We start from the raw sequence: 12323 nt of genomic DNA, 5'->3' as shown, positions 1-12323 counted from the left end.
CTTAAATATCAGCCATGGTGGAGAGTATTGTTACTTTAGGTACTGAACTTAAGTACACTTTTAAGGTACTTGAGTATTCTCCAATTCCTGCTACTTCGTAATTATTATTATTAAGACAAAGGGAAATATTGTTTAAAATATTGATTCTTAAAACAATCTAAAAGTCAACTAATGAATGATGTTATAGGCCAGGGGTGGCCAACCAGTCAGAGGTTAAGAGCCACATTTTTTCTATGTTACTGCAAAGAGCCACATCAAACACACAGTCACTGATACCGCTTGTTTCAGTTTTTTGTTTTCTGGAGACAAGATTTCAACCACGTCACTGATGCATTTTTGTGGCATTGGGATATATATTTTTTAAATCCTCTGGAGCAGAGAGGAGCTGTGGATTATTGTTATTGATTAATGCATCAGTGTTTCTTAGGGTCAAAAACACTAAACTCACAACTTCAAATGAAAGCGTTTAGTTTATTTAATAAAAGAGCACATGTTCAATGTGAAAGTGACAGTAGTTATAGATTATTTGCAATTTGGTGCAATATATTTAAAAAAAAATTATATATATTTTTTAAACACCTTGAATTTCAGGGGGGGCGCGGGGCTCCGTTGGCGGGGTGCAGCGCCCCTCCAAAACAATGGTAGGGGAAACACTGGATAGTAGTGTTTAATCATAGGTTTTCCCCCACTCAAAAAGTGATTGGTTCACTGCATCGCAGGTATTATTGTGATTGGCTCTTGGGCCACATCAAAATTAGACGCGCTGTCATCCTCTCATACTGACACCTGACACCACACATACACACGTAGGGAGAGCCGGGACGAAAGTAACACGGGACGAAAGTAACACGGAACGAAAGTAACACGGAACGAAAGTAACGGAGCAATTTTATCCGAGCCCAAACAACTTTGACCGGCCAAATTACGTCAGAATTATCAGCATTCAATACTTAACAGACCTACTAAATATCAGGTTTAACTGTCAGGAGTAGCTAGTGTTGTCACGATACCAACATTTTGGTTTCGATACCAAGTCAAGAATTGCGATTCCGATTATTTTTCGATACTTTTCTTAAAAAAAGGGAAACAGTCTTAAATGTAATTATTGTGCTTTATTTCACACCAGAACCATAACCATAACACAAACTTTTAAACAATGAGAACAATAAATACAATAAATGACAAGAATTCGTATTAAATAAAATTAATACATTTCTTACAGACAGGCCTCGTGGTGTCCGTAGGCTTGCCCTCACTGTCAGAGATATAGCTAAAATACTTCCACATTTAGCTTCTGGCGTCTTTTTTGTCAACAAGCCGAGGCGCAGCGGCAGCTGCACTCCCACTTGCAGCCATACTTCTCGTTTTCTCACATGCTCTGGCAGCTAGCGCGTGCACGAGAGCGGGGAGGCACTTGAGCGTGCTTGAGAGGGGCGGGACTGCAGGCACGGCTGCAGTGCAGGGAGTGGAAGCAGAGCGCTGAACACACACAGCTCTTATTTTAAACGGCGCTTTCTCACCGGAGTACTTTCCGCCGTCATTCTTAAACGGAGGAATCGTAACGTTTTTAACGGCAGGGTATCGCGTATACCTTTCAAGTATCGGTACACCGTGCACCACTAGTCAGGAGTCAGTGTCTCTCCCCCAAACTCACACATATACAATTCAATATGAACTGAAGAGCCGCATGAAACTAGGCAAAGAGCCGCATGCGGCTCGAGAGCCGCAGGTTGGCCACCCCTGTTATAGGCTATATGGCTCTGGGCTATACTTAAGGTAGTAAATGAATATTTTTAAAATAAAAAAAATCATATATGTTATTCGGTAATTAGCACACTTGGTACATTACATTTATTCTGAAGCTAAAACTTTTGCACATGACTTAAGTTGGATTTGAAATGCAGTACTTTGACTTGTCGCAGAGTATTTCCACTATGAGAGTCCTCTCCTCAGATCATCAGCAGCTCAGGTGTGTTTCCTCAGCTCAGGTGTGTCAGGACCATCAGGCAGCTGGTGAGGCACACTGATAATTCAATGGAAAGATGCATTTCTCTCAGAGCGTTCAGGCTGTTTTTCATTCATTAAAAAGCTCATAGTTTGAGGATCTATCACCCAGCAGAAGCTTTGGTAAGGTAAGACTTTACTTCCACATGTTACCAGATCAAATAACAGAAAACACAGTTCATATACGTTCACACTGACACATGGCATGACTTGAGCATGTTTTTGATACTATTTGTTTGCAGATATGTTGTTCGTAAAATATCAAAAGACACTTTCAAAAACACATTTCTTATCAAGGTTAAAGGACAAGTTTGAAAAACACTTTGTCACTTAATGTAAGAAGCTACTCGTAAAATGGCACATATTAGTTTTATATATCGTGTATATATTTATGTGTATATATAAAGGTAAGTTTGGTGTTGGAGGCTTTATTGTTTATGTGATGAAAGGGATTTTAAGGTGAACTTGTTTGATGAAAGCAGATTATAAAGGACTAAACATGAGTATTTGCAGCAGCGAGAGGATGATCAGCTGACAGATGTTAGACCAGTTTCTGTTGAGGTCTCTCACACACACACACACACACACACACACACACACACACACACACACACACACACACACTTTCCTGTTTGTGACTCCAGTGATCACTAGGATGTTTTTTAAGACACACTGAGAAAATAGAGCGTTTGTGTGTTGTGGTTTTAACTGAAAGTCTATATTTACAGGTTGAAAAGTAACCAAGTATTTAGTCGGGTATACTTCACACAGTTCACTCCTTCTGCTACTTTATGCTTGTACACTACTAATATCAGAGGCAAACATGGTTTACTAGTGTTGTAGTCAAGACCACCTTCACCGAGACCTACAACATTTATATAACTTGAGTTACTTGCACACTTCAATTTGTAGCAAAGTAATTATACTACCTTTTACTCGAGTAAAAAACGTTAATACTTCCTCCACCACGATTGATTAGACGGTTCAGACAGACGCATTCAGTACAAGTTGAATCTGCATCCTCTCATTCTCTGCCAAATAAATGATTAGAAATCTAAATTCAAACCTATATATTTGGGGATTTAGTTTCCTCTTAGTGCTTTTAACATTCTAGTATTTTACATTATTTGATTATGATTTAATTCTTCATACATTTATCCAACATGTTTATGTTCTGATGTGTTCTTATGATATAATGTCTTGTCTTTTTCCATTGCCATTTTTTATTTCATTTGACTCCCTACAGCAGGGGGGTCAAACTCAAACACACAGTGGGCCAACATTAAAAAATGGGTACTAGTGGAGGGCCGGACTGGTTCAATGTTTATTGCAGAACTTATTGAAATGAACTTATTGCACATATTAAACCTGGAACTAACAAAGCTTAAATTATTGCCTATAAAAACAACATTAAATAATTAGCTGCATTCATTTCTTATGGCTCTATCTGCAGCTTTTCCTCAGTCATTTCTTATGAGTACATTTTCCCACAGGCCAACAACAGCTTCAACAAAACTATTTCCCTCAAAGAACAAACCAAACATGCCCTGTTGTCATGAGAGAGAAAGTGCAGAAGGAAGCATCCTTTAAACTCAGTGTGCTGCTCTGTGATGCTAGTTCAGATACTTGGCGTCTCATCTTGGGTGCAAGGTCATCAATGTTTGGGCTCAGGCTCTGAGCGGAGGAGACCCTCAGGATGGAGTGAAGGTGTGCGTGCAATATACCGGAGGGCCAGATCTAATAGTCATTAGAAATGATCCTGCGGGCCGAAATTAAATCCACCAAGGGCCTGATTTGGCCCCCGGGCCTTGAGTTTGACACGTGCCCTACAGGATGTCGTGCTGCTCACTTTAACTTGTGCTTTTAAACATGCTCTATATATTAACCTACATATGTGTGCAGCAGAGGACATGAACAGCTGTTTTCCAAAGCAGCCTGATGGAGCTGTGTGTGTTCAGTTACACAGGAAGTGCAGCTGTGTGTTCCTGCAGACGGAGGTTTCAGATCTGCTGCTCTGTGACCACTTCCTGTCTCTGCTCTCTGCACAACAACACCTCCACCTGCTGCACCACACACACACACACACACACACACACACACACACACACACACACACACACACACACACACACACACACACACACACACACACACACACACTTCCTGTCATACTGACACTGTTTGAACTGAAGGAAAAACGTCTTTGTTCATCGAGAGAATGTAAACCGCTTTAGATATCATCACCATGAACCTTCCCCACTTCATTACTGACATTACCACCGTTATTTTTTACAATACAAGTTTTCTGACATGTTATGTTTAAATATGCTAATGAGGCATTATGTGATGCTAACTTTGGGTGAATTTAGGAGAAATCTGCTGACACAAATAGACAAAGTTAATAAAATAAACTCCTAAATGTGGATTTTGAAGAGAAATAGCCCAAAATATCAGCTTGTACATGCAGTAATACTTGTATCTGTATGGAAGCAATTTGTTTGGTGAACATTTAGTCAGAAATATATTTATTATATTATTTCAACCTTCAAATGAATCTTAAAATGTACCATTGCACAAATAAACTATGTTCTTTGTCTGTAGAGTCTCACCAACTTCACTTCATCAACTTGAATAATGTCAAATGAACTCCTTAAAATGTATAAATAAAACAAACAATGACATATAATCAAATGTCACTGGAGTTAGTCACCTCTCAGACCAGATGAGATGTTTCCACCTGATGTCGCTGAGAGACGAGTGACTTCTCAGAAAAGAGGCGAGCAGCTAAAAATACTCCTGTGGAAAAAGTGACGATCAGTGAGAGACGTTTATATCAAATCAATCATTTAGGTCAACTGCCGAAAGTATCTGTTATTTTGTGTATTTAAATCCACCGTTATGACATTACGCATACCTGTTTAGAGATACACTGAATATAAATAACGTTTACCCTCTGGAAACATCATGAACACGTATTGCAATTGTTTTTATTGCAATATGAGACATAATAGTGGAGGGATTGATAATTATTTAATTATAACTCATTATTGATATATTGAAACAAATATACGGTGTGATTGTGTTTTAAGTCTGTAGCTTCAAATGACTTCATTAAAAATGGTATTTTTGCTAATGGGTTGTTTTGTTGCTATGTGTTTCTTTAGTACCTATTTCTTTGTATGTCAGTCGGCTCCGTTATTAGAGTCCTTCCTTTGTTGGTTGCCGTTCAAACCCACGCCCTTTTGTTTGTTCAGGCTGCGTGCCTTCCATTTTGTTCTGCGATACAATACAACTATTTATAATTATTACCAAGTCCAACTGGTGTATGCTGCTTTCCTCTTCCCCTAGTTGGGACGTAACAAACACATATTTAGCTTTTATTGTGCGAATGTATTTACATTAAAACATTCCTTTGCCACTTATAACATTCCTTTGCCAGGTACGCACAACCAAAATAAGTGTGTGAAAGCAGAATTTGAACACTGTTTCTGTGCTCCTACAATATGTGTGTACATTGTGCTACCTGTATATCGCACTGGTCCATATTGTGATTTCAGCAACATGTCACTTAATGGTGCGCCTTAATGAGAGTCATGTAATAACAGTCTTATAGAGAAATGAAAGCACATGATTGATGGAATGAAAGAGTTTTATTGAGTAGAAAATTAAGCGAACAAGCGATACAAAAACACAGAATCAGCATAAGAACAATTTATAATGTTGAAGTATTTCAATGTCATATAGCTTTAACAGGAATATGGATTGAATGGGAAGAAAGGCAGGCAGACCTGTGGTTATATAACTTCAATGTTCTCACACTTTTTGATTCACAGACGCATTACTGATGCCCTGGATCTATTTTCTCCGGCCTCGGCTCTCAGTTGTTCTGCTTCCCCGCTGATCCCTGCAACACACCGACAGGAGGAGTGTTTTTAAGTTACATTTATTCACATATTTGAATGCCTGTTTTATGAATCCAGAAGTGAACCAACCTGCAGCCTCCACAGCAGGAAGGCCACGCCGGCGCCGTAGACGCTGCTCTTCACGATGAACACAACGTACGACAGTTTGGCCGCCTGGGTCGTCTTCAAGTATTTCTCTGAAGGAACATTTAGATATTTAGAGACATGAAGAAGAGACACATGGCACTGTGGTTGATATTATACATGAGTACTAGCCTACTGCATGTGTGTCATTTACACTTTGGAGAAAAGGCTTATTTTGTTGCTATTTTTTTCACATTGAATTTCTTCCAAAGACTTCACGTTTATCTCAGGAGGATTTAAAGTGTGTACGGACTCTCTGTCCTTAGACCCTCACAGTAACAATTACAAACTTCAACAATAAAAAACAAGTTGTTGTAAAAAGATTGCACCAAGAAATGTTGAAAGAAAGAAGATACAAAGACCCCCCCCCCCCCCGGCTCACTCACTCGTGCACTGATCAGTGACTTTGAATATTTCTTACATTAAATTGATCAAAATAGATTCTCAACACAACAAATATAATGTCGATATGTTCACTTAAAGAATCCAAACCAGTCAGTGTGCTTTAGTTACAAAAGGATTTAACCTCTCGTTTATTCCTTTTGTTTGTTTGTTGATAGTTTCCTGTTTCCCCCTGATCTTGGTAACCATGTACTCTGACCTCACACACCCCCCACCCCCCCTCACATTGCCTTATGAGATCTTTTTGTAACGATGTGACCCCCTGATGTCCCCACCACTCTTTACGCACAAAGTGACGCCCTTGTATATTTGTGTTTCTAAAAGCACTGAATGAGCTACAGAATAGTATAGTTACCTCTGGTCATGGCTACCTGTGAACCTGAAAGGAGAACAACATGGATCAGGTTCAGGTTCTTTATACCCGTAGGTAGGTTTAGTTTGCAGATAAAAAGACAAGGGATCCATCCTGACACACTCTAAAAACAAACACAGACACATCTCTAATAAAAGTACACTCTGCTCCGTCTCAAAATATTTAAAAACGTTTAAAAAGAAAAACACTAGTACAAACATGGACATTCAAAATTCATAATTAGGCCTAGATAAATAAATAAATAGGCATCTGTGTGACGCTCCTATGATTTGTTAATTTGTGCAATAGCTGCTGGGATACATCTGTTTGTATACCGCTTTCGTTCTCTGTGTGATTAGACGGGACAGAGGATGTCCTTTTAATAAAAACTCATTCCTTTTAGTACTTGAATGCCTCACCCTTCGACCCCCTCCACCGTGTTTTCATGGTGGCTGGTGTGTGTCCCGTTGAAGAAGCTGACGCTGCAGGTGAACTTCCGGTCCGGTGTGAACCAGTCTGAGGCCGAGACCCTCAGCCTGCTGCTGATCCTGTAGGTCTGATCCTTGTCTTCCCGTAGGGCGCTGCTGTCGGTGGCCACCCCGCTGCTGACGGCCCCCCCCGCCCACCTGCCAGGACACACTGACGTGGTCCGGGTAGAATCCGCTGGCCACACACACCAGGGTCTTCTTCCTCTCACGGTCTCTCTGGTTCCTGCACTCCTTTGCTGACGGAGGGAACACTGTGACTGTCGGTGCAGAGACATCATGGCCTGGTTCTGCAGAGACAAAGTCAAAAGTAATAAAATGATGACTTTATTCCAATCCAACTTCATTTATATGGCACATTTAAAAACAACAGAGTTGACCCAAGTGCTGTACATCAATGTATACAGTATATAACAAAGCAGCATAAATACATTTAGACCAAACCGATAGGACAAGAAGAAAGGAATGTAAAAGCACGAGACAATAGAAGCATATCAGCCACAGACTGAAAACCTTCATACATGATGTCAAAACATTTTAGACAGAATATAAAACCCCATTTACTCAAGATTCAAAGGCTTCATCATCTATGCAGTAGCTTCAGTGTAGATATGACAATCTCTAAGTCCCAAGCTCCTCCAACAATGCAACATCAATATAAGACATCAAACTAATTCAAAAAGAATAGAATAGTGCGAGATTATCACCGATGTGCAATTGATCCGGATGAAGTCAACGATATACATGTCAACAAATAAATACAATAAGATAAATGTTGCAGAGAATGTTGTAAATGCATTATTAAACAAACCAGGCATAACATGTATCAGATGTAGCTAACGGGCAGGTGCTTAACAATCCAACAACTTCAAATATTAACAAGTCTCTATCGCACTAACGGTTATAAAACATGGACAGAAATCACTCAATGAAAGCTGGACATAGATAAAAAATGTTAATGCAAGAATCTAGACCAGAACATCAGGGTACAAAGAGGCACTGAACAGAAATGTCACATACAACCCGACAGGTTGCAGAAGTAAACTTTGTTTTTCTTCACGTAAATGTTGTTGTTTTTTAAAGTTATTGCAGAGATCTTACCAAGTACAGTTAGTTTGGTTCCTTCTCCAAATTCAGCAGGGTAGGAGCCTGAGCACAGCGCTGACTCACATGTTAAAAACTATCAGCGGCTGGATTTACCTCCAACTTTTGATTGTTTTGGGGCTTTTGTAGGTTCTACACTAAGCAGTACATCATTATATTACATGACCTTACTTATAGACTCCATTTTCTTTCACGTTTTGATGCATGGAAGGGAAAAACTACATTAACCATCTGGTTAGTAACTGAGAAAATGTCTAAAACCCACCTTTAAAGCTAAAACATCTTCTTCTTACTTCATCTTTTCAAGAGGAAATAGATCTATCTCATTTATACATTTTCTTTTGCAGTTTTGACTCAAAGCAACACAATGCTGCTGCAGAAAATTAGCAAACAAGACATTAAAACAACCCTGAACTATACTGCTCAGATTTTAGTTGAGAAAAGCCCAGATAATAAACATGAATATGAAGGATTGTTATAATTGTTCTTACCCAGCACTGTGAGTTTGGTGCCTCTGCCAAAGTAAGCAGGGTCGTAGTTGTTCACACTGAAACAAGGCTTCAGGAAAACTGCTGCGCTGAAGCCTCGCTACTGTCTGCGCTGTTTTTACAGTTAGTTAAACCATTATGCACACATTCAAGTATAGATACTTACTTTAACTTGACATCGTTTAGTTCCTGATTGAAGTTATTTGTACAGCCTGAAAGTAAGAAACAACTTGGTGCTGACTAGTTGTTATATATCCTCTAAACCGGTGAGTTTAGTTGCCGCTCCTGACTGAACTCAGAGTTTCTCAGATGTCGCTGTGAGAGAAATAATCTGGAGCTCAGCCAGAAGATTGACTGCTGTGCTGTTTTACTGCTCAGCAAAGACAGCGTGGCACAAACTTCCACCATAACGTCTTTTCGCACTTTTTAAAAGCAGAATACTTAATTTCCTACGACCTACGTTTTAAAACATATTTTTACATTTTTCTTACTTCCTTTCTGCAAATAAAGTGATCATCCTGATGAGAGACGTTTCTCCTGCAGCGTTTCTTACCTAAAACAGTGAGTTTAGTCCCAGCTCCGAAGTACGCCTCGAAGTATGAGCACAGAGACTTTCCACTGTCACACAAACTCTCCCTGCTGCCTCTCTGTCTCTCTCTTGCACTTAATAACTATGTCTCTCTCTGTCATGCACACATTTTATATTTTGCAATAAAGTCCAAACCTTCTGGACTTATTGTCGCTTTTTGATCACCTCTCCATGCTTTCTGTGGATATGTTTTGTTTAATTGATCTAGTAGTATAACACATTGGTGACTAGTCTGTTTCGAACCTTAGAGTTTCTTTGCAGTGTCAGAAACGTCTTCACAACATCATATCTTAACAGTATTTAATGATCTATTAACATAATTACATTACATTAAGAATTGATCCTGAAACAAAGCTTTGCAAAGGAAAATGGAAAATCTTGAACCATTCTTGACTTCCTTCACCCCAAAGAAAGCTTGTTTGCATTGAGTGCAAAGATACTGAACAAATGTAAATTAATTCAAGTAAAACTGATAAATATTTAATAAAGTTTGAACATTTTCTTACCAAGAACTGTTAGCTTAGTTCCTCCACCGAAGTAAGCCTCTGAGCTCTGAGTCACAGTGAACCTGATCAGTGTCTAAAACTGCTCCACATGCTGCGTTACTTTAAAAACATTTTTTCATAACAAATGCCACTTACTTTTCAAACCACAGCCTATTTTCTTTCCAAGGAGTTTAAGAGGAACCTCTCAAAAACAATGCTATACGAATTGATATGAGTAGAGACGTTGGTTTCTCTGAAATGATGTTTTCCGTTCGTGTTTAAGATTAAGAACAAAACGATTTGAGCTACACTTTTGGACACAGTAACCTTTTCCAAATGTAATTTCTTACCTAAAACCGTTAGCTTAGTTCCTCCACCGAAGTAAGCCTCTGAAGCACCAGAGTCACAGGTGAACCTGATCCGTGTCTAAAACTGCTAGACCTGCTTTTCACCAACAACTGCAGCCTGTTCCTTTACAATATTATTTTAGGAACCTCATCAATAACCCGTTTAGACTTTATGTTACTAGAGCAGTCGCGGTTTTTATGTTAAGATTTAAAGCTTACAAACCACAAATAGTAAGCTATAACTTAAGACAAAATATTTGTTATTAGAATTTGTGTTGATGTCTTACCTAAAACGGTTAGCTTAGTTCCTCCACCGAAGGAAGCTTCAGCACCACCAGAGTCACAGTGAACCTGATCCGTGTCTAAAACTGCACAACCTGCTTTTTGTGTCCGATCATAATAACTTGCTTGTATTACTACAGCCTGCGTTGAATGCATACAGTCATTTATTTTTACCACCCTGTTAGACTTTATGTTAACTTACAAAGTCAGTTTGTTCCTTGGACGAAATAAGGCTTAACATTTCCGAACAAAAAACTAACGAGACTTTAAGTGTTGACATTAGTTAAAGAAAAACTCTGCTTGCTTACCCAAAACTGTTAGCTTAGTTCCTCCCACCGAAGGAAGCTTCAGTAACACCAGTCACAGTGAGCCTGATCCGTGCTCAAAACTGCACAACACTTTTATTTTGCAATGTTGCTTTTAGTTACTTTCAAACGTACTTTATTGGGTTTTATTTTTAAATCCTAAACCAACATTTTTCTCCACACTAATCTGGTGTGTGAGATGAAAGAAACGTTTTATGTTTTGTTAAAGCTGTAAAAACATCCCTGCTTTAACACGTTTCATTTCTCTAGCAGGTGAATTCATGAGAAGAAACGCAGAGCTCTTACTCACCGAGGACAGTCACTTTGGTTCCCTGTCCGAAATAGGCTTCGTAATTGGCACAGAGCTGAAGCTTGATATCAAAAAGCTCTGAGCACAACTTAACGTATTAAGTGTCTTCACGCTCCACATAAAGCTTTACATATTTAGTTAGTTACATTTGAGCTATCATCGACTTACCCAAAACCGTCAGTTTGGTTCCTTTTCCAAAGTAAGCCTGGTTCGCATTGTCACAGTGCAGAAACACTGAGCATGAAACTCTCAAGGTCTTCTCTACCAGAACTATCTTCGTCTTTTTTTTACCGATACTTCTGTTGAGTCTTTAAAGCAATGTTGATTTTATAGTAGAATAAAAGAGTGAAATATTTACCTAAAATGTGAGTCTGGTTCCTTGTCCAAAGTAAGCAGGATCAGTGTAGCTCACAGTGTTCTCCCTTCAGGTCAATATATAGACTCTTTCACAACAACAGTGTTTTCCTTCACTTTCACACCAACATTAAAACGATGTTACGTTTGTAGCATGACACCGAAGCAGGGAGAGAAGCTACTTACCTAAAACAGTGACTTTCGTTCCCTTTCCAAAGTAAGCTTCAGCTCCAGAGTCACACTGAGAGTCTCCTCGACCAAAAAGTCTCCAAAGTCTCCAGAATCAGCACGTTGAGACTCGGAGGAGGAGGAAGGCTCAGACATGCAGGACAGGATTCATAATGTCATCAAGTCCAAGGTTTCTGTCCAGACGAGAAAGAGAGGCATTCTAATGCTCCACATATAAATAATAAGATCATTTAAAAACTATTTCTTCTGCAGATTTTGTCCACATGAATTGTGTTTTACTGCCAAAGTGAGCAGTGACTTTGAACCCTTGATATCCGTCCTGCCCCCCCCCCCCCCCCCCCCCTCCCCCACAGGGAGCCTGCAGCAGGAACACAGGGGCTGTTAATGGAGGAGGTTTTTGTACAGCGGCTCTATAGGATTGTATCACCGTGGCCCCCTGTCCCCACGGTGAAAAAGCATCAGACAAAAACCTGAAGTCTCTCTGCTTCTCTCCCCCCTCCCTCCCCAGCGCCTCCATATCTCAGCCTCCATCTCTCTGTGTGGTGCGAGTGTGTGTGTGTGTGTGTGGTGTGTGTGTGTGT

At 39.6% G+C, this 12323-nt stretch overlaps 1 gene segment (V, D, J or C); it reads right to left on the bottom strand.

Annotated features, from left to right (window-relative positions):
* Window positions 1-5635: 5635 nt before the first annotated feature.
* Window positions 5636-11877, bottom strand: LOC117561308. The segment is given in 6 exon segments: window positions 5636-5908; window positions 5997-6103; window positions 6808-6830; window positions 7224-7579; window positions 8885-8981; window positions 11794-11877. Coding segments are annotated over 6 exon segments (694 nt in total).
* Between the last annotated feature and the right edge of the window lie 446 nt (window positions 11878-12323).

The sequence above is a fragment of the Gymnodraco acuticeps genome, unplaced genomic scaffold (assembly GCF_902827175.1).
Source record: "Gymnodraco acuticeps unplaced genomic scaffold, fGymAcu1.1, whole genome shotgun sequence".
In the NCBI taxonomy this organism is placed as follows: Eukaryota; Metazoa; Chordata; class Actinopteri; order Perciformes; family Bathydraconidae; genus Gymnodraco; species Gymnodraco acuticeps.
This window is presented reverse-complemented; position numbering and strand designations above follow the sequence as displayed.